Raw genomic sequence first — 26,880 nt, forward strand, 5'->3', positions numbered from 1 at the left:
GTTGGGAAGAAAGGAAAGTAACAATATAGTCTTAAGGCCAGCAGGCCGGAACTATCTTGGTGAAAAGAAATCAGGTCTCTCCCCTCTCCACACTGCCCTTTCTTTTTTTCCTCACGATGTTCAAATTCTCAGGGCTTTTCTGGAAGCTCATAACAAGTTGCAATCCCTATTTTTCTAATCATTTGCTACCATTACTGTTTTATTAAGCACTTGGTCAATCTATGCCAAGCAGTGCCCATGATGGCACTCAGCCAGTCCCCAAGGGCTCCTGTTCCAACTAAAGACTCCTTAAAAGGCAGATGACATAACCATTTTGGAAACGTTATTATAAACTTATTGTATAATGTTTATAGCAAATGTCAACAAGTGTATATGTCTGTGGTGGTGGTGGAGGAAAGGCCTTGGGATACACAGTGGCTGACCTATTTGTGGGAGGGATTTAGAAATAGTGATACTATCTCTTAGTTCTACAGGCCTTGATACTTTACAAACTGTTTTCATAAACATTATTTTGTTCAATAACATATGCAAGCCAGGATTTATTATTTTTTTTGAGAACGGGGTCTCACTCTGTTACAGACCCAGGCTGGTTTTGAACTCCTGGGCTCAGGTGATCCTTCCACCTCAGCCTCCAGAGTAGCTGGGATTACAGGTGCATGCCACCATGCCTGGATTCTGGAATTTATTCTGAACCATTAGCCACAAGAATCAACATCCTGAGATTCAGCACAGGCAGACCCTCCTCCTGGAAGCTTCCCTTGCTCCTTCCCTCCCAAAAGGCACCCTTTTTGTATCCCACAATTCCTTGTTCTTGCCCTTATCATTGCCCCTCAAACTGACTGCAGCTTTCTGTTAGCAGAGCTTGCTTTTGATGAGTGTCTTCTACAGTTCCTGGAACAATTTCATAAATATTTATTGAATTTGAGGGCCTTAATTCCAAGAGTGGAACCTTTGTTTTGAATAGGTTAAACATCCCTGTGCCCTTTGGGTGGGGTCTAGACTAGGTATATTATCAGCATTTTTATTGGTATACTTTAACTGTTTTCAGGTATATGCATTGGCTTAATTCGGCCAAAATACACCTCATTATGGGTCTCATCATCCATCTAGACATGACTCTTTTTTGAGAGAAGGTGATAAAATAATGTCCCCCTCCCATGATTCCATATCCTGATCCCCAACACCTGTGAATATGTTACCTTACATAGCAAAAATGACTTTTCAGTTATGATTAAATCAAGGATTTTGAGATGGGGAGATTATTATGAATTATCTGGTGGACCTAATCTAATCACAAGGGTATTTATAAGGGAAAAGGGGAAGTAAGAGGGTCAGAGTCAGATACGACAAGGGAAGCAGAGGTCTGAGTGGTTCCGCAACAAGCCAAGGAATGTGGGTAGCCTCTAGAAGCTGGAAAAGTCAAAGACACAGATTCCCCCCGTAGAATCTCCAGAAGGAATACACTCTGCCCACACCTTGATTTAAGCTCAGTGTCACTTCTGACCCCCAGAACTGTAATAAAATAAAACTGTTAATTCACTAAATTTGTGGTCATTTTTGACAGCAGCAGCAGGAAACGCCTAAGGACTCTTGTTTTCCTTCCTCCCAGCCTCACTGACCCTCATAGACGCCCAAGTATCAATGTGTATTCTTCCGACTCAACTCGAATCCCTTTGAAAAATATGTAGAAAGTTGGTCGTGTGCTTTAAAAAACGCACGTATGGTGCCCTCCCTCATGTTTGGAATGTTCCTTTTAAAATCAACATTATGTATTGCCAGCTTTCAAATATGCCCTTTGTCCTTTTCACAAAGCACAGTGCTGCCATGTCCCCAACTCCACCCAGTGAAGTAGGGCTGGTATTACTAACCCTGGAGTCAGCGCTAGCAAACAAGGGCTCAGAGGTCAAGGGCTGGAAGCCAGGTCTCCAGACTCCCAGGCCAAGGCTCTTTTCCGCAGATGACTCTGTCCTGGTGTCCAGCAGGGCACAGCCCCTAGCACCTCCGAGGCCCCGCAAGTGTGCAGGCAGCGGCGACGCCGGCTCCACCACGCGGAGGGAGGGGGCCCAGGCAGCGCCCGGACTGGGCGGCGACGTGGTGGAGGAAGTTTTATTCGGTCAGAGACTGGACGCGGGAGCTGCGGGTGGGCCAGGTGTCCAGCCTTGGGAGCCATAGGAGCCGCCAGAGCCGCCGGCGCCCCGCCCCGCCTCGTCCGGCCGCTCTCGCCGGCTCAGGTTACCTGAGGCCGGTGGGCGGGGCGGCCCTTCCCGTCTGCGCCGGCCCCCAGCCTCCAGGGCGGCGGAGCCGGGAAGTGGAAGAGGGAGCGAAGGAGGCGGGGACTGCCAAGGCTCCAGCCCGGCCGGCCGGGCTCCGAGGCGAGAGGCTGCATGGAGTGGCCGGCGCGGCTCTGCGGGCTGTGGGCGCTGCTGCTCTGTGCCGGCGGCGGGGGCGGGGGCGCCGCGCCTACGGGTGAGTGAGACCCTCGGGGCCCGAGGGGCGGCCGGAGGGCTGAGGGCGGTGAGGGTCACGGCTGAAAGGCCCGGGAGGTCAACGCCGGGCGGAGGGCCGAAGCTGGGGTGGGTGTTGGGGGCTGCCCTCGCGAGGCCCGTCGCTGGGCGGCTGCGGCTTCCCGCGCGGGGTCTCTGGGTCCCGTTACTGGGGCCGGTTCGAGGTGGGACCCGGGAGCTGCGGGGTTTTCCCGAACTCCGGGTGCGGCGTAGGTGGCGGCAGCGAAGTAAGAGGACTGCGACTTGTAGTCGGGAAGAGCCAAGGAGGCTGGCGTCCAGGCGTGCGGGGGCGCGGGGCCCGAAACATGCCCACGGCGTCAGAGGGCCGCGGGTCAGCGCCCGGAATGTCGCCTGTGAGCCCGGGAGGAAATGAGGCGCCAGAGCCGGCGGGGACCACGACCGAAGTCCAGGCGAGCTGAGAACGCGCCGGGGCTCTTTGCCCCAGGCCGCGCCAATCCTCACTGTCTAAGGGTGGCTCTTGCGGGTGGAAGTTGAAGGGAACCTCTAAACATCTCAGTCCTTGTTGAAAAAGGATGTGACGATCATGACCTCCTCTAGCGTCGAAGAAATCCTTTGGGAAACCCAGAATAGCATCCCGGCAGATGCTCCCCACGCGCCACTCTCTTTAATAAACCTTATATTTTAGAGTAATTGTAGATTTATGGAAAAGTTGCAAAGATAGTTCAGAGAGTTGTGTATATCCCTCACCCTGTTTGGTAACTTCTAGTTAATCAACCTGGCAGTTGTGAAAAATTGGGAGTTAATGACTTCCTTAGGAGCAGCTCCTGGAAGGAATGGCCTTCTGGACGTTTTTGGTCACAATGAAAGCCCCAAACTGTATAGGTTTTATTATCACATTGACACAAACACTTATGTACGCTTATTGCATTTTTACCAATGTGCTTTGAAATCCAAGTTTGAAATGTTGATTAGGAAACCTTAATGCCCTCTATGGATTCAGTCAATAAAATACATGCTGCCAGGCAGTGTTTAGGGGCTGAGGATGCAGCAGTGAGCAAAACAGATCAGGTCCCTGCCCTCAGACATATCGGGGGGTGGGGGTAAAATATATGATATGTCTGAGGGTGCTAAGTAGAGAAAAACACAGCAGCTGGGAAGGGGTTTGCCATTGTAAAAAGGGTGGATCGAGAAGAAAACAAATGTTGCTGAAAGGTGGCATTTGAGTAGAGACCTGAGGGAGACTTGAAGCTTGTCAGTCAATAATTATTCAGGTGTCTGCCTTATTTAGTACTGAGCCAGGCTCTCTAGGTTGACTTAGAACCTGAGAGTGTGTAGCAAAATTCTTGCCCCAAAAGGGCCTCTAGTTCAGTTGGGGACACCTGATTTCCATAATCATATGGGACATTGCAGCCCAGAGAAGGGAAGGAACTTGTCTAAAGTTACCCATCTCATTAGTCTCCTGATTTTCACAGTGCCACTCTGGCACCCTCCCTCCTACAGACTCACTCCCACACACACCTGAAACAACAGCTGGCCATCTAGACAATACTGGCAACTCCCAACTTCATCAGTCTTGTCACAATGGTTTGTTGTTAACTTGCTTATTTAGAAAACAGAAACTTCTTTCCCCATTAAAAGTATTGATAGAATTGCATTGAGGTATGGTGGGAAAAAATTAGATGTTTCCAGTGAGACTTGAGTTTTAGTGGTTCTGATATTTACCAGCTGTGGGACTCTGGGCTGGTCATTTCCTCTCTTTTGTGCTGCAGTTAGTTTTTTCATCTGTGAAATGAGGAGGTTGAACTGCATAAATTCTAAGAGCTCCTCCAGCTCTAATCCTCAGAGTGTTTATAAAAGTGATTAGATTACTAGCTTAGTTTAACCTGTCCCACTCAATGGCCCACATGTGGCATGTCTTAATTATAACTAGCATTAATAATAACATTATGCCTGGCATTTGTATATAACATTTATGCCCGGCAGTTTTCTAACTGTTTTACTTGTACTATTTCATTTAATCTTTACCAATAATATAACTTGTAGGTGCTGTTATTAGTCCCATTTTGTACACGAAAAAGTTGAGGCACAGTGCGACCAAGACCCTTGCCCAAATTCGCATAGCTGGCAAAGTGGAAGAGCTAGGTTTCCAACCCTGGCAGCCTGATTCCACTGTACTCACTGCTTCTGCCCAGCAGAAAAGACACGAGTCCTTAGCTGGACACCTCCCAGGGTAGCAGGGCAGGACGGCTTGGGACCCACAAAAGTACGTGCAAGCCATTTGTTAAGAAGCTAATGATACTATATTAGGCCGGGTGCAGTGGCTCATGCCTGTAATTCCAGCACTTTAGGAGACTGAGACAGATGGATCACTTGAGGCCAGGAGTTTGAGCCTGGCCAACATGGCAAAACCCCGTCTACTAAAAATACAAAAATTAGCCAAGTGTGGGATTACATGCCTGTAATCCCAGCTACTCAGGAAGCTGAGGCATGAGACTCATTTGATCCTGGGAGGCAGAGGTTGCAGTGAGCGAAGATCAGGCCATTGCACTTCAGCCTGGGCGACAGAGCAAGACTGTCTCAAAACAAAAAAAGAAGCGAATGATACTACATTGGAGACTGGCTTTATAGTGGCTGGGCTGTGTGGTCCAAACAACTAGTACTATAGGCATACAAAAGAGAAAAAGCTGAAGGTTGGTAGTTTTATGGAAGAGGTAAAACTTGAGCTAGATCTTCTGGATGAGTGGGATTTGAGTAGGTGGAGAATTTATTCCAGGTGGGGGGAATAGCAGGAGCAGAGACCCAGAAATGAGGGCAAGAGTGCTCCATTATAGTCAGGAAGGAACCTGGCTTGGCAGGAGAGTGCATTGGTAAAGTCAATCCAGGCAGAATAGCTTGATTTGCCCTTGAAAGCTCTGAGTCCGGAGCAGCATGGGAAAAATAACACAGGAGGAGGAAGCAAGCAGGGAGACTTTACTGGGTAGGGGAGCCCGTGGAGTGTGAAGCTACATAGGAATCTATGGTTGCAGGTCTCCACTAGAAAAATGTGCTGCGAACCCTTCCTGTCCAGGACCATGACTTACTGGTATCTTCCCACCTGGTGGGGCACAACAGAGCATATTTGCATGATTGGGGTAACTAAGAAAGATGTTGGAAGAAAAAAACGAACAGGAGTTGACGCCTGAGTGGATGTAAGGGAAGGGGACAGATGACTCATACATGACTCTTGTGATTTCCTTAACTTTTCCCGAAATGTGCATGCCTCTGCTAGCTGCTGTGATTGGACAGGCGAGACTGAAAGCTATAAGCTAAGCAAAATGCCTTCTTATGAAATAATAGATTGTGTTAACTCTTAATTTAAATAGGATGTTGTGCTAGATGACTGTACAGACTTGGGATTTGAGGTTTAGATACAGACATACTTGGGTCCCTTCCTACTCCCTTTTCTGAAGTCAGCGGTGCAATCCCCAAGACATGGTTGAAATTAGGTGCCTAAGGGAAGCTTATCAGGTAGAAGGGATACTTGTTCTGTCTCAAAGGCCAGGGGCACATATCAATTCAACAGAAAACCAAAGCAACCCTGGCCAGGCACAGTGGTTCACACCTGTAATCCCAACACTTTGGGAGGCCGAGGTGGGTGGATCACTTGAGGTCAGGAGTTCGAGACCAGCCTGGCCAACATGGGGAAACCCAGTCTCTACTAAAAATACAAAAATCAGCCGGGCGTGATGGTGCACACCTGTAATCCCAGCTACTTGGGAGGCTGAGGCAGGAGAATCGCTTGAACCCAGGAGGCAGAGTTTCCAGTGAGCTGAGATCACACCAGCGCACTCCAGCCTGGGTGACAGAGCGAGACTCCGTCTCCAAAAAAAAAAAAAAAAAAAAAAAAAGCAACTCTTTAGAATTGTTTTGTCTTAAAGAAATAAAGCAGATAGCTAACACATAGCACTTGCTGCCTCTGGGCACTGTTCTAAACACATTGCTTGTATTAACTCATTTAATCCTCATAATAACCCTTTGCAAGAGGTTACTATTATTATCCTCATATTAGAGATGAGAAAACTGAGAAATAGAGAGGTTAAGTAATTTGCCTGATGGCAAGTAGTAGAGGTGGGATATAAACTCAGGCAGTCAGGCTCCAGAGTCTGTGCTCTTAAACACTACACTATGTTGAAGTTATACACGAAGAGCTGGTAGAGACCTTTACAAGTAGTATAATCATCACTTAATCATGTATATGTCTAGGCATGTTGTATACACACACAGTTCACATGTATTTGTATATATTTAAACATTTGGAGATTATATTTAAAGTTTCAGTGCCTGTGTTTTTTTCAATTTTTTATTATAAAATACACATAACATAAAATTTACCATCTTAATCATTTTTAAGTACACAGTTCAGTGTTACTAAAAACATTCATAATGCTGTGCAACCATCATCACCATCCATCCCCATAACTCTTTTTATCTTGTAAAACTGAAACTCTGTACCCATTAAACAATAACTCCCCATTTTCCCCTGCCCCTAGCACCTGGCAAACACCATTCTACTTTCTGTCTCTATGATTTTGACTACTCTAAGTATCTCATATGAATGTAATGGTATACTATTTGTCTTTTTTGTGACTGGCTTATTTCTGTTAGCGTAATGCCCTTATGGTTCATGTTGTATCATATGTCAGAATTTTTCCTTTTTTTAATTTATATATATATATTTTTATTATACTTTAAGTTCTAGGGTACATTGCACAATGTGCAGGTTTGTTACATATTATACATGTGCCATGTTGGTGTGCTGCACCCATTAACTCGTCATTTACATTAGGTATATCTCCTAATGCTATCCCTCCTCCATCCCCCCACCCCACAACAGGCCCTGGTGTGTGATGTTCCCCTTCCTGTGTCCAAGTGTTCTCAATGTTCAGTTCCCACCTATGAGTGAGAACATGTGGTGTTTGGTTTTTTTGTCCTTGCGATAGTTTGCTGAGAATGATGGTTTCCAGTTTCATCCATGTCCCTACAAAGGACATGAACTCATCCTTTTTTATGACTGCATAGTATTCCATGGTGTATATGTGCCACATTTTCTTAATCCAGTCTATCATTGTCAGACATTTGGGTTGGTTCCAAGTCTTTGCTATTGTGAGTAGTGCTGCAATAAACATACGTGTGCATGCGTCTTTATAGCAGCATGATTTATACTATTTGTCTTTTTTGTGACTGGCTTATTTCTGTTAGCATAATGCCCTCATGGTTCATGTTGTATCATATGTCAGAATTTTTCCTTTTTAAAAGCTGACTAATATTCCATTGTATGCATATACCACATTTTGCTTATCTGTTTATCTGTCAATGGACACTTAGGTTGCTTCCATGTTTTAGCGATTTCACAATACTATTATGAACTTGGGTGTAGAATATCTCTTTGAGACCTTGTTTTCACTTCTTTTGGGTATATACCCAGAAATGGAATTACTGTATCATATGATAATTCTATTTGTAATTTTTTTGAGGAACCATCATACTGTTGTCCATAGTGAAATTTTAAATTTCCACCAACTATGCATCGGGGTTTGAATTTTTCCGTATCCTTGCCAACATTTATTTTCTATTTTTTGATAGTAACCATTCTAATGGGGGTGAGGTGAAATCTCACTGTGGTTTTGGTTTGCGTTTTCCTAAATATTAGTGATGATGAACACCTTCATGTGCTTATTGGCTATTTGCATATCTTTGTTGGTGAAAGATCTATTTAAGCCTTTGCCTATTTCTGAATTGAGTTTTTTTTTTTATTGTTGAGTTTTAGGTATCCTCTTTATATTCTGGATATTAATCCCTTATCAGATATATGATTTACACATATTTTTCCATTCTGTGAGTCACTTTTTTCTGTGAATATTTTGATGCACACATTTTAATTTTTTCCATGAAATCCAATTCGTCAATTTTTTCTTTCGTTACCTGCGTTGTTGGTGTCCTATCCAAGAAATTGTCGCTGAATCCAATGGTATGAAGTTTTTGTCTTATGTTTTCTTCTAAAAATTTTATAGTTTTAGTCTTACAATTTCAGTCTCTGATCCATTTTGAATTTATTTTTTTACTTGGTATTAGGTAAGGGTCCAATTTCATTCTTTTTCATATGGATATCCAGTTTTCCCAGCACCATTTGTTGAAAAGATTGTCTGCATTGAGTGGTCTTGGTACTCTTGTCAAAATCATTTGACCATACATGTGATGGTTTATTTCTGGACTGTCTATTCTATTACATTGATCAGTATGTCTGTCTTTATGCCAGTACACACTGTTTTCATTATTGCAGCTTTGTAGTAAGTTCTGAAATCAGGAAGTGTGAGTCCTACAGCTTTGTTTTTCCGTTTCAAGACTGTTGGGCTATTCAGGGTTCCTTGAGATTTCATAAGAATTTTAGGATGGATTTTTCTATTTCTGCAAAACTATGCCATTAAGATTTTGATAAGGATTGAATTGAATCTGTATATCACTTTGGATAGTATTGACACCTTAACAATACTAAGTGTTCTAATACATGAACATGGGATGTGTTTCCATATCATCTACAAACAGATAATTTTACACCTTATTTTAACTGGATGTCTTTTATCTCTTTTTCTTGCCTAATTGCTCTGGGTAGAACTTCAAGTACTATGTTGAATAGGAGTGGTGAAAGTGGGCATCTTTGTTTCATTCCTGACCCTAAAGGAAAAGCTTTCAGTCTTTCACCATTAAGGGTGATGTTTGCTGTGGGTTTTTCATATATAACTTTTAAGTCAATTTTCTTACACTCCTAGTTTGCTGAGTGTTTTTATCATGAAAAGTAAATTTTGTCTAATGCTTTTTCTGTATCAGTTGAGATGATCAGGTAGTTTTTTTCCTCTTTATTCTGTTAATGTGGTATATTACATTGATCAAGTTTTGTATGTTAAAACATCTTTGTATTCCAGGAATAAATCCCACTTGCTCATGGTCTATAATCCTTTTGATGTGCCCCTATATTCACTTTACTGCTATTTTGTTGAGAATTTGTACATCAATGTTCATAAGGCATATGGGTCTATAGTTTTCTTTTCTTGTAGCGTCTTTGTCTGGCTTTGGTATCAGGTAATGCTGGCCTCGTAGAATGAGTTACGAAGTTTGAGAAGGTTTGGTACTAGTTCTTTAGATGTTTGGTAGAATTTTATCTGTGAAGCTATCAGGTCTAGGGCTTTTCTTTGTTGGGAGATTTTTGATTACTGATTCAATCTTACTACTTACAGGTCTGTTTAGATTTCCTATTTCTTTGTGATTTAGTTTTGGTGGTTTTGTGTTACTGGAAATGTGTCCATTTCATCTAGGCTGTCCAATTTGTTAGTGTACGGTTGTTCGTAGTACTCTCTTATAACCCTTTTTATTTCTCTAGAATCAGTAGTAATGATTCTAGAGAAATACTCATTTTCATTTTTGAAAATGAGTAAAATTCTCATTTTCATTTTTGAAAATGAGTAAAATTCTCATTTTCATTTTTGAAAATGAGTAAAATTCTCATTTTCATTTTTGAAAATGAGTAAAATTCTCATTTTCATTTTTGAAAATGAGTAAAATTCTCATTTTCATTTTTGATTTTAGTAATTTCGGTCTTCTTTCTTATTAGTCCATCTAGCTAAAGGTTTGTCCGTTTTGTTGATCTTTTCAAGAGAACCAAGACACAACATACCAGAATCTCTGGGATGCATTCAAAGCAGTGTGTAGAGGGAAATTTATAGCACTAAATGCCCACAAGAGAAAGCAGGAAAGATCCAAAATTGACACCCTAACATCACAATTAAAAGAACTAGAAAAGCAAGAGCAAACACATTCAAAAGCTAGCAGAAGGCAAGAAATAACTAAAATCAGAGCAGAACTGAAGGAAATAGAGACACAAAAAACCCTTCAAAAAATAAATAAATCCAGGAGCTGGTTTTTTGAAAGGATCAACAAAATTGATAGACCACTAGCAAGATTAATAAAGAAAAAAAGAGAGAAGAATCAAATAGATGCAATAAAAAATGATAAAGGGGATGTCACCACTGATCCCACAGAAATACAAACTACCATCAGAGAATATTACAAACACCTCTACGCAAATAAACTAGAAAATCTAGAAGAAATGGATAAATTCCTCAACACATACACCCTCCCAAGACTAAACCAGGAAGAAGTTGAATCTCTGAATAGACCAATAACAGGAGCTGAAATTGTGGCAATAATCAATAGCTTACCAACCAAAAAAAGTCCAGGACCAGATGGATTCACAGCCGAATTCTACCAGAGGTACAAGGAGGAGCTGGTACCATTCCTTCTGAAACTATTCCAATCAATAGAAAAAGAGGGAATCCTCCCTAACTCATTTTATGAGGCCAGCATCATCCTGATACCAAAGCCTGGCAGAGACACAACAAAAAAAGAGAATTTTAGACCAATATCCTTGATGAACATTGATGCAAAAATCCTCAATAAAATACTGGCAAACAGAATCCAGCAGCACATCAAAAAGCTTATCCACCGTGATCAAGTGGGCTTCATCCCTGGGATGCAAGGCTGGTTCAATATATGCAAATCAATAAATGTAATCCAGCATATAAACAGAACCAAAGTCAAAAACCACATGATTATCTCAATAGATGCAGAAAAGGCCTTTGACAAAATTCAACAACCCTTCATGCTAAAAACTCTCAATAAATTAGGTATTGATGGGTCGTATCTCAAAATAATAAGAGCTATTTATGACAAACCCACAGCCAATATCATACTGAATGGGCAAAAACTGGAAGCATTCCCTTTGAAAACTGGCACAAGACAGGGATGCCCTCTCTCACCACTTCTATTCAACATAGTGTTGGAAGTTCTGGCCAGGGCAATTAGGCAAGAGAAGGAAATCAAGGGTATTCAATTAGGAAAAGAGGAAGTCAAATTGTCCCTGTTTGCAGATGACATGATAGTATATCTAGAAAACCCCATTGTCTCAGCCCAAAATCTCCTTAAGCTGATAAGCAACTTCAGCAAAGTCTCAGGATACAAAATCAATGTACAAAAATCACGAGCATTCTTATACATCAATAACAGACAAACAGAGAGCCAAATCATGAGTGAACTCCCATTCACAATTGCTTCAAAGAGAATAAAATACCTAGGAATCCAACTTACAAGGGATGTGAAGGACCTCTTCAAGGAGAACTACAAACCACTGCTCAAGGAAATAAAAGAGGATACAAACAAATGGAAGAACATTCCATGCTCATGGGTAGGAAGAATCAATATCATGAAAATGGCCATCCTTCCCAAGGTAATTTACAGATTCAATGCCATCCCCATCAAGTTACCAATGACTTTCTTCACAGAATTGGAAAAAACTACTTTAAAGTTCATATGGAACCAAAAAAGAGCCCGCATCGCCAAGTCAATCCTAAGCCAAAAGAACAAAGCTGGAGGCATCACGCTACCTAACTTCAAACTATACTACAAGGCTACAGTAACCAAAACAGCATGGTACTGGTACCAAAACAGAGATATAGATCAATGGAACAGAACAGAGCCGTCAGAAATAATGCCACATATCTACAACTATCTGATCTTTGACAAACCTGACAAAAACAAGAAATGGGGAAAGGATTCCCTATTTAATAAATGGTGCTGGGAAAACTGGCTAGCCATATGTAGAAAGCTGAAACTGGATCCCTTCCTTACACCTTATACAAAAATCAATTCAAGATGGATTAAAGACTTAAATGTTAGACCTAAAACCATAAAAACCCTAGAAGAAAACCTAGGCAATACCATTCAGGACATAGGCATGGGCAAGGACTTCATGTCTAAAACACCAAAAGCAATGGCAACAAAAGCCAAAATTGACAAATGGGATCTAATTAAACTAAAGAGCTTCTGCACAGCAAAGGAAACTACCATCAGAGTGAACAGGCAACCTACAAAATGGGAGAAAATTTTCGCAACCTACTCATCTGACAAAGGGCTAATATCCAAAATCTACAATGAACTCCAACAAATTTACAAGAAAAAAACAAACAACCCCATCAACAAGTGGGCGAAGGACATGAACAGACACTTCTCAAAAGAAGACATTTATGCAGCCAAAAAACACATGAAAAAATGCTCACCATCACTGGCCATCAGAGAAGTGCAAATCAAAACCACAATGAGATACCGTCTCACACCAGTTAGAATGGCAATCATTAAAAAGTCAGGAAACAACAGGTGCTGGAGAGGATGTGGAGAAATAGGAACACTTTTACACTGTTGGTGGGACTGTAAACTAGTTCAACCCTTGTGGAAGTCAGTGTGGCGATTCCTCAGGGATCTAGAACTAGAAATTCCATTTGACCCAGCCATCCCATTACTGGGTATATACCCAAAGGACTATAAATCATGCTGCTATAAAGACACATGCACACGTATGTTTATTGCGGCATTATTCACAATAGCAAAGACTTGGAACCAACCCAAATGTCCAACAATGATAGACTGGATTAAGAAAATGTGGCACATATACACCATGGAATACTATGCAGCCATAAAAAATGATGAGTTCACGTCCTTTGTAGGGACATGGATGAAATTGGAAATCATCATTCTCCGTAAACTATCGCAAGAACAAAAAACCAAACACCGCATATTCTCACTCATAGGTGGGAATTGAATAATGAGAACACGTGGACACAGGAAGGGGAACATCACACTTCGGGGACTGTTGTGGGGTGGGGGGAGGGGGGAGGGATAGCATTGGGAGATATACCTAATGCTAGATGACGAGTTGGTGGGTGCAGCGCACCAGCATGGCACATGTATACATATGTAACTTACCTGCACGTTGCGCACATGTACCATAGAGCCTAAAGTATTATAATAATAATAATAATAATAATAATACTAATAATAATAAAAGAAGCTTTTAGTTTCATTGATTTTCTCTATTTTTCTATTCCCTTTTTCTTTTATCTCTGGTCTAATCTTCATTATTTCCTTCCTATGATAGCTTAAGATTAGTTTGTTCTTTTTCTAGTTATGCAAGTTGTAAAGTTAAGGTTACTGATTTGAGATCTTTCTTGTTTCTTAATATGTGTTTATAGCTATAAATTTTTCCAATAGTACTGCTTTCACTGCATCGTCTACATTTTAGATGTTTACGCCTTTCATCAAATTTGGGAAGTTGTCATCCATTATTTCTTTCTTTTCTTTTTTTGAGACAGAGTCTCACTCTGTCACCCAGGCTGGAGTGCAGTAGCAGGATCGCAGCTCACTGCAACCTCTGCTTCCTGGGTTCAAGTGATTCTCCTGCCTCAGCCACCCAAGTAGCTGGGATTACAGATGTGCACCACCACACTCAGCTAATTTTTGTATTTTTAGTAGAACTGGGGTATTGCCATGTTGGCTAGGCTGGTTTCGAACTCCTGGACCCAGGCGATCTGCCTGCCTTGGCCTCCCAAAGTGCTGGGATGAGCCACCACACCCGGCTCATTATTTTTTCAAGTATTCTTTCTTCCCCTTTCTCTCTCTTCTCCTGGAACCCCCATAATGCATACACTGGTCTGCTGATGGTGTACCACAGGTCTCTTAGACTCTGTTCACTTTTCTTCAATCTTTTTTTCTTTCTGTTCCTTGGACTCAATAATTTTTATTGCCCTAATTTCAAGTTTATTGATTCTTTCTTCTGCCTGCTCAAATCTACCTTTGATTCTTTTTAGTGAATTTTTCGTTTCAGTTGTGCTTTTCTGCTCCAGAGTTTCTTTTTGGTCTCTTTTTAGGTTTTCTATCTCTTTATTGGTATTTTCATTTTGCTTACATATCATTTTCTTGACTCCACATCTTCCTTTAGTTCTGTGAACATCTGAAGATACTTGTTTCAGAATCTTTCTTTAATATATTTGCCATCAGGTCTTTTTCAGGGACAGGTTTGCTGTTGTTTAATTTTTTTTCTTTGAATGAGCCATAGTTTCCTGGGTTTTTTTGTTTGTTTTGTTTTGTCTGCCTTGTGATTCTTTGTTAAAAACTGGACATTTAAATCTGGTTTCTCTGGAAACCAGATTCCCCTCTTCCCCCAGGATTTGCTGTTTTTTGTTATTGTTTATTGTTTTTATTTTTTTGATTATTGTAGGCTGTCTGTGTTGAGCATCAACCTGAAGTGTAAACTTAGTCTTCTCAGGTTTTTTTCTGGGCTTTCACTGAGCATGTGTGGTCACTTTCTATTTTTCTCTGTATATATAATTTTGTTTCATTTTGTTTTGTTTTGTTTTTGAGACCTAGTCTCGCTCTGTTGCCCAGGCTAGAGTGCAGTGGTGTGGTCACAGCTCACTGTAACCTCGAATCCCTGGGCTCAAGTGATCCTCCCACTTCAGTCTCCTGAGGAGCTGGAACTACAGATTCATGCCACCACACCTAGCTAATTTAAACAAACAAACAAAAAAAATTGTTTTGGTAGAGATGGGATCTTGCAATGTTGCCAGGGCTGATCTTTAACTGCTGGCCTCAAGTAATCCTCCTGCCTTGGCCTACCGAAGTGCTGGGATTATAGGTGTGAGTCAGCATGCCCAGCCTCTGTAGTTGTTTAAGAATTTCTAATCTTTAATGCCTAGCTCCCAAAAGTGGAAAAGGAGAAAAATGAGGTGACAAGGGAAGAGCGCCATTCTTTTACATCTTCTGGAAATCACTTTAGCTAGATAGGGAGGGCTTGCAACAATGGTTGCAACAATGGTACAAGAGGTGCAACCACAATGGCTGCTAGCCTCTTTGTACCTCTGTGATCAGAAGCAGCAATCAGTAATCAGAATACAAATCCCTGATATTTGGAGGACAGAGTACTTTTGCCCACATAGCCCACAAGCTGTGGGCAGAGGGCTCTAGGAACATGTGCACAGCTGCCTGCCATGGGGTTGGGGATGAAGGATGGGCAGCTACTACTATGTAAAAGCTGACGTTGATTGAAATTTATTGCAATTTGTTGTTCAAGCCTTTCCTTGGAAATTGCAAGCCTTCAATATAAGTGTTTCCTAATATAACTCTGCAGTCTTCCAAAATTGTTACATCAAACAGATTCTGCCACTACCATTGTTATCTAGGTGAGGAGATAGATGTCTGGTGCTTCCTACTCTTGCCTTATTCCCAGAATCCATGTGTGTGTGTGTTTAAAGTGTAGGAAGTAGAAAAATCAAAAGATATGGAGGAAACCAGAAGAGAAAAAGAAAAGGATAGCAGATAGCCCCAAGAAGCCCAAAATGCAAACCAGTTAGAAGATCTGACCAAAGGACACTTCAAAACAGATGGGAAAATATTAATCCCATTTGAAAGGTTGAATATAGGGCAGGCCATTGTTTTATTTCAAAACTGAGGTTAAAGTAGGTTTTAAATTACCTTGAAAATTGGAGTACAATTGAAATGAACCACAAATAGGTATATTTTTATTATCAGGGCTTTAATATTTGTGTGAGAGTGGGAGGTAGATGGGTAGGGAGAGTACTGGAAGTGCTAAACTAGGTATCTTGGATGTGTTTCTGGGAACTGCAGAATAAGGCAGATAATCCTACAGTAAATTGTAGTCTCCAGTAGGAACAATGGTTTTATTGGAGGCTCTCTACCTGACAAATGATTTGTCTTCAAAAATATCATTGATATGGTATTAGAAAGGCCAAAATGGAATAGCCATACATGCTTTTAATCACTTAAAATCCTAACTATAGCACTGTTGCCTGAGCCATTGGTGCTCCCCGGTACTAGCTCAGTTTTAATGCAGTACAATAGGAATTCTTTGTTTCCACAAGGCCTTGTCCTGCTGTGGGCTGCTCCTTCCCACAGTTGGACCTTGGGAAAGGTAGAGTTACAAGAGGGAATGATTTTTTTTATTTCAAATTTTATTATAGATTAAAGGGTATATGCACAGATTTGCTACCTGGGTAAACTGCATGATGCTGAGACTTGGGGTCCAACAATCCGATCACCCAGGCTGTAACCATAGTACTCAACAGGTAGTTCTTCGGCCCCCAAACCCACCTCCCTCCCTCCCTTGTCTAGTGATCCCCAGTGTCTATCATTTCCATCTTTATGATCATGTGTATTCAGTGTTTAACACCCACTTATAAGTGAGAACATGCAGTATTTGGTTTTCTATTCTTGCATTAGAACACTTAAGATAAAGGTCTCCAGCTCCACTCATGTTGTTGCAAAGGGCATGGTTTCATTCTTTTTATGGCTGCATAGTATTCCATGGTATATATGTGCCACATTATCTTTATCCAGTCCACGTTGGTGGGCACTTAGGTTAATTCTGTGTCCTTGCTTTTGTGAATAGTGCTGCAGTGAACATACAGGTGCATGTGTCTTTATGATAGAATGAGTTATTTCCCTTTGGATATGTATCAAGTAATGGAATTGTTGGGTTGAATGGTAGTTCTATTTTAAGTCCTTTTTTTTTTTTTTTTTTTGAGACATAGTCTTGCTCTTTTGCCCAGGCTGGGGTGCAGTGGTGCGATCTTGGCTCACTGCAACCTCCACCTCCTGGATTCAAGTGATTCTTATGCCACAGCCTCCCGAGTTTCTGGTATTACAGTTGTACGCCACCATGCCTGGCTAATTTTTGTATTTTTAGTAGAGACAGTGTTTCGTTATGTTGTCCAGGCTGGTCCCGAACTCATGATCTCAAGTGATCCAACCACCTCAGCCTCCCAAAGTGCTGGGATTATAGGCGTGAACCACTGTGCCTGGCCTATTTTAAGTTCTTTGAGAAATCTCTGAAATGCTTTCCACAGTGGTGGAACCAGTTTGCATTTCCACCAACAGGGTATAAGCATTCCCTATTTTCCACAGCCTCATCAACATCTGTTTTCTGACTTTTAAATAATCACCAGGGGATGAATGTTGAGGGTCAAGGGCCTTTGTAGACTGCTGACCAAGTAGCTGCTATGTATAAAATTGACTGTTAGAGAAACCTCAACTACAGAGTGCCTGTGAGTTTGATGTTTTGATGTTTTGGGACAAATGGAATTTTTTGCTCAGTTAGGGAGGAAGGTAACAGTATAAATATTGCTGATTATGTAACAGGCCCAGTGCACTCCAAAGTATTAGCATAGAGTACAAGATTTAACTCTATCATTTGGTAAATTACTATTACTATAATCCTTAAGTAATTAATAATGGTTCCGTTCATCACTTTAGAAAATTTGGGGGAATTATTTTCAAATAATTTTAATAAACTTCTATGTTGAAATAATTTTTGATTTACAGAAAAGTTGCAAAGGTAGGACAGAGGGTTCCTGTATACCCATCACCCAGTTTCTGGGGGATGATTTTGATAGTCTCAGGAGAAGTTCTCAGGAAAGTTTAAAATGATGTTTCACAGTTCCTCCTCTTTCTATTCCCTCTTCAGATTAGTCAAAGCTCTAGCTCCAGCTGTTTAGTGTCAGACCTCAGGGGAACAAGGGCTGCTAAGTCTCTTTCTCAGTACTTCTTTGGAAAAGCTATAAAAAAAATTACCAGGTCATATTAGCAAGCAGAATTAAAGATAAGCTTCTTAAACTTACTTATAGAACTGCTGAGATTTTGAACAATCTGGTTTTTTTGTTGTTGTCATTGTTTTTGAGACAGGGTCTTGCTCCGTCACCCAGGCTAGAGTGCAGTGGCATGATCTTGGCTCACTGCAGCCTCAAACTTCCGGGCTCAAGTCATCCTTTTGCTTCAACCCCCCAGTACCTGGCACTATAGGCATGTACCAGCATGTTTGGCTAACTTTTGTAACTTTTTTGTGTAGACGGGATTTTGCTATGTTGCCTGGGCTGGTCTCAAACTCCTGGGCTCAAGCCGCTTGGTCTCCCAAAGTGCCAGGAGTACAGGTGTGAGCTGCCATGCCCAGTCTGAAGAGTCTGTATTGAGTGAAGTGTGGATCCCAAGGTTAGGGAGCCCCAAATTCCTGGAAGAGAACAACTTGGAAATATTAGTATTTAAGAATATCACTCTTCTCTATGGAAGTGGTTAAGAATGTGACCTTGGAGCCACACTTTTCAAGTGATAGTCCCAGCTCTGCCGTTTACTGTAGCCATGGGATATGGAACAAATTACTTCACCTGCTTGTTGCCTCAGTTGCCTCATCTTTAACATGAGGCCAATAGGCCAGGTGTGGTGGCTCACACCTGTAATCCCAGCACTTTGGGAGGCCGAGGTGGGCGGATCACTTGAGCTCAGGAGTTCGAGACCAGCCTGGCCAGCATGGCAAAAACCCATCTCTACTAAAATTACAAAAATTAGCCAGGCGTGGTAGCGTGTGCCTGTAGTCCCAGTAACAGGCTAGGTGAATCACTTCACCCCAGGAGGCAGAGGCTGCAGTGAGCTGAGATCGTGCCACTGCACTCCAGCCTGGGTTACAGAGTGAGATTCTATCTCAGAAAACAACAACAACAACAAAAATATGAGGCTAATACTAATCCCTGTCTCCAAGATTGTTGTGAGGATTAAATGGATTAATATTCATGCAATATTTAGAATAGTCCCTGGCCCAATAAATGTTAGATGTTGTTAACTCAGCTATTACTGTCTTGCCCTCCAGGACTTGGGAGAATTAAGCAAACCATTAAAAATACTGTTGATAAATTCATTTTTTTGTCCTTGATTTGAACAGAAACTCAGCCACCTGTGACAAATTTGAGTGTCTCTGTTGAAAATCTCTGCACAGTAATATGGACATGGAATCCACCTGAGGGAGCCAGCCCAAATTGTAGTCTATGGTATTTTAGTCATTTTGGCGACAAACAAGATAAGGTAAGTTTTCTGCAACATGTTACATTGATGAGGTAAAGTGAACACTATGAATTGGAGCCAAGAATAAGCCAAATTCTAATCTTACATCAAAGTGGAAATTGTATTTTAGGGTGTGTTTAAATTTCAGTTGGGGAAATTATAGAAGCAACTATTGATACAAGTGAACACTTAAAAATATTTGCTAATTATTTGACAATTAAATGCAATTGAGATTGCTCTGACGGGAAATACTAGATATCTTTTTTCTAAGGTACTCAGTAAATAATTATGTTATTGTTAAAATTTGTTCCTATGTTCCTGCCTGTAGCTGTATTGCCTTGTATCTATATAACACTTAATTTTTGGGAATTTTTACATTTACCATCTTGCTAATCACATGGACAAATAGATGTACAGGCACTATGTGGTGTAAAAGTAAATGGCCATATGGAAAGTGAAAAAGTAAGTTGTCAATGGCAGGTGTGTTTGAGTAGAGGGTTCCGTAATGCCCGCGGAAAAAGGAGGAAGACTTTCAAGATTTCTAGTCAACTGATATAAGTGAATTTTTGTTAATAGGTTTGGATAATTTCAGGTTCTTTATGATAATCTTATTCAACTTTTTTTTCAAAAATATTTTTATACCTTCTTTCAGTGTGTATGTGTTTGTTGCAGGGTGGCAGTGGTGAGGGGGTTGGGTGTTTGGGGTTGAATTTGTCCAGGATTTTGAGTAGGCAGAATGAGAAGTTATTAGCAACAGTGCTTTGCGTCAGTGAATTGTAGAAGCACCAAGTTCAGGCAGCGTTGGTGGCAGGAAGAGTCAGGAGAACTAGCTTCTGATTGGCACTGTCACTCTTAGCTGACTCTATGGCCCGGAATAAATTGCTTAACCTCTCTGAGCCTTTGTTTCCTTATGTATAAAGTATGGCTTTACTCACTTCGCTGGCTTGCTGGGACACAGAAAATAATGTATATAAAAGTTTAATAGTCAGGATGGAACATGCTCTTCCTCTGGAGGGAAATTTGCTAATCTGCCTTTCTCTCCTTGTCCTGCTGAGGTGTTACTTATGGTTTAGGCGTTAATTGATAAAGAATTGAGGCTTATCAGAAGTACTTGCATTTTAAAAGAGGTCTTCTAAATATGGAAGCCAATGATACTGCTAGCAGTGAGACTGGAGTTCGCCTTTACATACTGTTGGCTTCCTCTTGTTCCTCCTAAGGAGGGGCCTTAGGCATTTGGAGTCTTAGTGGTGATTTTTGGTAATTGAGCCTTGAGAAATTCACAGAAAGACCCTAAGTGCCTCTGGCTGTAAGCCGTGTAATCACTCAAGTGTCTAACTGAAACCCTGAGGAGAGGTTGCTTTTCAGGTCCCTTTTCCTTAAGTTGTCAAGGATCAATCAGGTAGCCAGGCTGGTGTTCTAGCCTAGAAATTGGGCTATTTCCTCAGAGTATGTGCAGAAATCTAGAGTTAAATGTAACTTTAGGAGGCAGTAGAATCAGATAGAATTGTGCTTGAAATTTTATCTCTTCCCCTTTCAAGCTGTTTGATTTTGGGCAAATCACTTAACCTCTCTGAGTTCCCATTTTCTTGTTTATAAAATATGGGGTTGTTTTGGCAGGGGGCGGGTAATAATAGTACCTACTGAATATGGATGGCATGTGCATTAAAGGAGATGAGGTTTGTAATGCACCCGACACAGAGTTAGTGCTAGGTAATTGTTGGCTTTTATTATTGTTACTATTGTTAGGTTGAGCCATGTGAAATTACCACTTTTATGGGTCAAAATGGTTGAATGTTGTCAGTATTATTTGTCAGCGTAATATTATCATTTAATCTTGTTTCCTCCATTTTACCCCTGAAGAAACCAGATAGAGACCAAAAAGGGTGATCTCTGCCTAAGGCCAGCTCATTTATTTTAGCCATTTGACAGCATTGATGGCCATCAGTCCTACAGTTGTGATGAACACGGATTATTCCTTCCAGTCAGTGATAGGAGATATCCTGTCTGGACCTTTTTCAAGTTTATCATCCGGAGGCTGAAAATGAATGGCAGAAGCAATTTTCCTCTCCTCTTTCTGTCCTTTGGGTACAGCATTAGCATCATTGGGCCAAACTGAGGTATATTTATCCCTGAAGCATATTGAAGCAATGGCATTAGATAGTTTGTACATTAGGGGGCTTAGGAAAATGTTCAAAGGTCTCAAGTTGCTAAATGAGATAAACCCTTGAGGTCATTTTCAATCTTAAGATTGGAGGCTCATCAAGTTGAGAGACGGGGATTTGCAGAGCATTTTTGGAAAAGAAAAGATTAGTGTAAATGGCAGCCCTCCACCATTTTTTAAGCAGTGTCTAATAATTCCTCAGCTGGCAAGTAGAAGGAGGATCTAGCATCAGATTTTAGATATCTTTCATCACTAAGAGATGGGCAAGTCCCATTAGGCAAACTAATCAAAAGGCCAGGCATCCAAATAGGAAGATGCTGAAGCTAACTCCCTTTCTTTTTGAGAAAGGAATTCTGTAGTTGAGAAAGGTGCAGTCCAGCCAAGTGAACATTGGTCTGGGGAGATCAGTTCAGGACTCTTGCCTTGGTTTTTGATAAATTTTCAAAGGGAACCAGATTCCCTGCAGGGTGGAGCATAACCTCATACAGCAGCTACCAGTGGGAATGATTCACCAAAGCCAAAAGTCACGTGGGAGCCATCACACATACCTCATCAAGATCTGATGGGAGGATTGAGCGTGGTGACTCATGCCTGTAATCCCAGCACTTTGGGAGGCCGAGGCAGGCTGATCACCTGAGGTCAGGAGTTCAAGACCAGCCTTGCCAACATGGTGAAACCCTGTCTCTACTAAAAATACGAAAGTTAGCCGGGCGTGGTGGTGTGCACCTGTAATCCCAACTACTTGGGAGGCTGAGGCAGGAGAATCGCTTGAACCCAGGAGGCAGTGGTTGCAGTGAGCCGAGATCATGCCACTGCACTCCAGCCTGGGCAACAGAGCAAGACTGTTTAAAAAAAAAATCTGATGGAAGGAATTTAGGAATTTAGTTTCTTGTGTGATACAGAGAGGTGTACTTGACTTGGCAGTTGTTGACAATCTGGGTTCCTACTTTATTAGTGCCAGTTTAATATTGTTTACCTTGAACTTTGAAAGAAATTTTTTAAAAAATTATTATTTGAAAAAATTTTCCCTCTACTGTCCCTTTTCTATGTTATTATTCATATGCCTAAAGCATAAGGTTCAGATTTAGATACTAAGGCATTTTTAAATTTTTTATGTTATTTTATTTTGAAATGGAGTCTGCTCTGTCACCCAGGCTGGAGTGTAGTGGTACGATCTCAGCTCACTGCAACCTCTGCCTCCTCAGTTCAAGGAATTCTTGTGCCTTAGCCTCCCAAATAGCTGGAACTACAGGTGCATGCCACCACAACCAGCTAATTTTTTTGTATTTTTAGTAGAGACAGGGTTTTGCCATGTTGGCCAGGCTGGTTTCCAACTCCTGACCTTAAGTGATCCTGACCTCAGGTGACCTTGGCCTCCCAAAGTGCTGGGATTACAGGTGTGACCCACCACGCCTGGCCACTAAGGCATTTTTTAAATTAAAAATTCCATTGTGATAATTTTTGTGTACTAAAACTCCATAACCCTCTAACTGGAACAATGTCCATTATAATATGAAAACTGGGATTATTTTCATGATAATTCTAGTTTGACTGTATTTGACTATACAGTCTAATTTGACATTTGATTGTACATTTTCCCCTGGTGTCTTCAAAGGGCAAATATAGCTTCCAAACAAGAACTGCCATGGATCCTTGGATAAGGGTGGCTTCTTCAGAGATATATAGGACTTGTGCTTAGTAAAATTGTGAGGTTGGTAAAATTTGTATTCGAAGCCTTCCTGCCACCATTACCATGATCCTGGAGGCAGGTCTTCAGCTTCACATACTCAGAAACTTCATTTCCTCAGCACACATGCATCTCTCAGGGGCTGATTTTTTACTTTGTTGTGAAAATGGTAATGCTAATGGTGATGCAGTCTAGGAAGATTTCTGTTAGCATAACTGGTGCATTTCATCCCTGTCGGCAGAGCCTATATGGGAAGCCAAATGTTAAGTAGGTTTCTTGGTGAGGAATCAGAAATTAGTTGTAAAAATATACTTGTCTAAGAATAGCTGGAGGCCCTACTGAGGGTAAACAGCTTTGCCAGTGGGACAGAAAAATTCAATGCCCACATTCCTGTATCACCCTCTTTTTCCTCCCTGTCAGGATTTTGCTCACAGACGTTTGTTTTCTGTTCTTCCAGGGCTGACCAACTCCCTTTTCAGAATGCTGTCTTGACTGGACCTAAGAGCTATTCTGGTTCTATAAAGTGATTTTGTTTTTGTGTCCTTGCTATGATTTATTCATTGTTGACTTGCTAGTTACTTGTCAGAGGCCATCCATATGTCCTGGTTTTGGGGGTATCTCACAGTTGCCCTCATGCTCAGCTGGCAGCAGGCATGTGACATGGCAGAATAGCTCCCTAGGGTAGCAGATAGAACTAACTGTGGCAAATTTTCCCCTTCATGGCCGTCAACATGTAGATGAAAGGAAATACTATCTCTGACTTGAGTCAGAAGCTATTGCAAAACAGGAAGTGCTCTCCTTGGAGCTCTGATTAAAAGCAGCTCCATTCTTAATTATTCCAACTCTGTCAGTTTGGGAAATGTTAATTTCCCAGAGAGCCCATTAATCTCATTATTCTAAGTCATAGTAACCAGACTGGTGATTTATGTCTCTATGATGTCTATAAATTGGCTTCCTATGGTTCCACAAAGCTTATCTACTTTTCAGAATGAGAGTGTATATACTCAGCACATATAGCAATGCTTGAAATTTATACATATATATGAGGTAGTCAAAACAGTCAAACAGTAGAGAAAGAGGTTTAATGAAAAGTCTCTCTTCAGCCCTCAGGCCCTCCTCCTTTACTTCCTTACCCAGAAGTAACCATGATTACTGGATTTTTTTTTTGAGACAGGGTCTCACTGCATTGTCCAGGCTAGAGTGCAATCTTGGCTCACTGTAGCCTCCCCCTCCTGGGCTCAAGTGATCCTCCCACCTCAGCCTCATGAGTAGCTGGGACTACAGGCATGAGCCACCATACCTGGCCAATTTTTTTTTGTACAGATGGGGTTTTGCCATGTTGCCCAGGCTGGTCTCGAACTCCTGGGCTTAAGTGATCTGCCTGCCTCAGCCTCCCAAAGTGCTGGGATTACAGGCATGAGCCACTGAGCCTGGCATGATTCCTGGATTCTTAAAGCATCCCTTTTTTACCTTAATTTTCATGGTACAGTGCATCTACTTCTAAGTGAATTTTGATAATCATATTGTGTTTCCTTTAAAATTGCTTTTAGAGAGTTGATATGTTAGCATTGTAGGTTTATAGGTAAATTTCATGTTTATACCTTTAAAATGTGGGAAATTGTTGTATCTACACCAGGGTTTCTCAATGGTGACACTACTGACATTTGGTGAAGAGTTTGTTGTAGGAGGAGGGGGGCTGTTGTGTGCATTGTAGGATGTTTAGCAGCGTCCTTGACCTCTACTTACTAGATGCTGGTGACCTCCCCCTCCCAAGTTAGGATAATAAAAAATGTTCGATATTACCAAATGTCCCTGAGAGTGGCAGGGAGAACAAAATCACCCCCAATTGAGAATCACTGATCTATACCATTTGAGAACTTTTTTGATTAAAAAAAACACCACATTTAGACATGCTAATGTTTCATCATTTAACTGTGTGTTAGCTGAAGCAATGCCTTTCTCAATTTTCTAACCTTAGAAAATAGCTCCGGAAACTCGTCGTTCAAAAGAAGTGCCCCTGAATGAGAGGATTTGTCTGCAAGTGGGGTCCCAGTGTAGCACCAATGAAAGTGAGAAGCCTAGCATTTTGGTTGAAAAATGCATCTCACCCCCAGAAGGTAACAACTGAAAGCACTATCTCTTGGTGTTTAGAGAATAAATCCGAATGCTCCAATGCTTTTGTGCACTGTTCATTAATTCATTCAATTCTCAAACATTTTCTGAGTCTAATAAGTGCCAGGCATTGTACTGGGTGCTAGCAGCTCAATGAAAATACGTCTCTGCCTTGAAGAAGCTTACAAACAACTTGAATAACAATGCCTAATAGTTATATAAAATTTAATAATTTAAAAAATGATATACACATGCACGTGTGTGCATGTGCACATGAGTGCACGCACACACACACACACACCCCTCCTTTAGATCGAGACTCACAAGCTTATCTTGTGAAGTGAGTAAGGCACGTATTATTACCCTGATCCATTTTATGAGGAAGAAAGGAACTGCGTGACTTGCTGTATGTCTTCACATTTCAGGCCCAGTGCTTTAAAAATAAAACACAAAATACTCTCTTACCCATTATGTGTGATACTTAGTTTGATATGCAGGATATATTTGGGAAAAGATGTTGTTTAAAGAGAAAAATATTATGCTGGCCTGGCTCCAATACAAGTCTAGACAAGATAGTACAAGACAACCCTAGGAAAAGCTGTCAGGTAGTGAGGATGATCATTGTTCCCCAATCCCACCTCTCCCAATGTCCTTCTGGCTCTTATGTTACATACAGGGAGTAGCATATACTGATTAAGAGCAGGGCTACCAGAAACCAACTGTCTAAGTTTAAATCCCAGCTCTGCCAGCTATTAGCTGTGTAACCTTGGGCAAATTTTTTAGCCCCTCTGCACCTTAGTTTCCTCATCTGTAAACTGGGCATGATGATAGTATCTATCTCCTAGAATTATTGGGATGATTACGTAAGTCAGTATATGTGAGGTACTTAGAATAGTGCCTGGCAAAGAGTGAATGCTGTGTGTGTGTGTGTCTGTGTGTGTGTGTGTATATATATATACACAAAAAATATATATATAACATATATATACTATATATAATATAAAACATACATAATATATATAATATACATAATATTATATAATATATAATTATATATAATATTATGTTGCCCCTTGGTTGGGTAGGGCTGGGCCCCATCTCTTAACCTCCAGTCCTTAGCTCTATGTGCCCTGTGCTCTAAGCCATTCCATTTACCTGCTTTGTACTGATCACAAACACATGAAGTGCTGTTTGTAAAATTATAAAATTCAGGACTGCCAGGAGATTTGAAACAACTTACCTGCCCTATTCTCCTTTCCTTAGGAGTTAACGAAAAAAAAAAAAAAAACGGCTGGATGCAGTGGCTCACGCCTGTAATCCCAGCACTTTGGGAGGCCAAGGCGGGCGAATCACCTAAGGTCAGGAGTTTGAGACCAGCCTGGTCAACATGGAGAAAAATAATAATAATTAGCCAGGTGTGGTGGTGCATGCTTGTAGTCCCAGCTACTCAGGAGGCTGAGGCAAGAGAATCGCTTGAACCTGGGAAGCAGAGGTTGCAGTGAGCCAAGATCGCACGACTGCACTGCAGTCTGGGTGACAGAGCAAGACTCTGTCTCAAAAAAAGAATAATTACTATACTATGACATAAAATGGTTGATGATGGCTCAGTGTAGTACCCCTTCAAGGATCATGAGGGATAACAGATTTACATTTTAAACAGAGGTGTTTAATTTAAACACATTATACCTTAA

At 41.3% G+C, this 26,880-nt stretch overlaps 1 protein-coding gene across 2 annotated transcripts in view; it reads left to right on the top strand.

Annotated features, from left to right (window-relative positions):
- The first annotated feature begins 1,955 nt into the window (after positions 1-1,955).
- Positions 1,956-26,880, top strand: part of IL13RA1 (interleukin 13 receptor subunit alpha 1) — a 79,141-nt gene continuing 54,216 nt past the window's right edge. Inside the window, exons 1-3 of one of the 2 annotated variants that reach the window (XM_054471908.2) lie at positions 1,956-2,466; positions 19,111-19,250; positions 25,056-25,194. In XM_054471908.2, the coding sequence (XP_054327883.1) occupies positions 2,385-2,466; positions 19,111-19,250; positions 25,056-25,194 (361 nt within the window). In that variant the 5' untranslated portion in view covers positions 1,956-2,384. The remainder of the gene's footprint in view (positions 2,467-19,110; positions 19,251-25,055; positions 25,195-26,880) is intronic. The other variant, XM_054471907.2, reaches the window with a different exon arrangement.

This window comes from Pongo pygmaeus, chromosome X (genome assembly GCF_028885625.2).
Source record: "Pongo pygmaeus isolate AG05252 chromosome X, NHGRI_mPonPyg2-v2.0_pri, whole genome shotgun sequence".
In the NCBI taxonomy this organism is placed as follows: domain Eukaryota; kingdom Metazoa; phylum Chordata; class Mammalia; order Primates; family Hominidae; genus Pongo; species Pongo pygmaeus.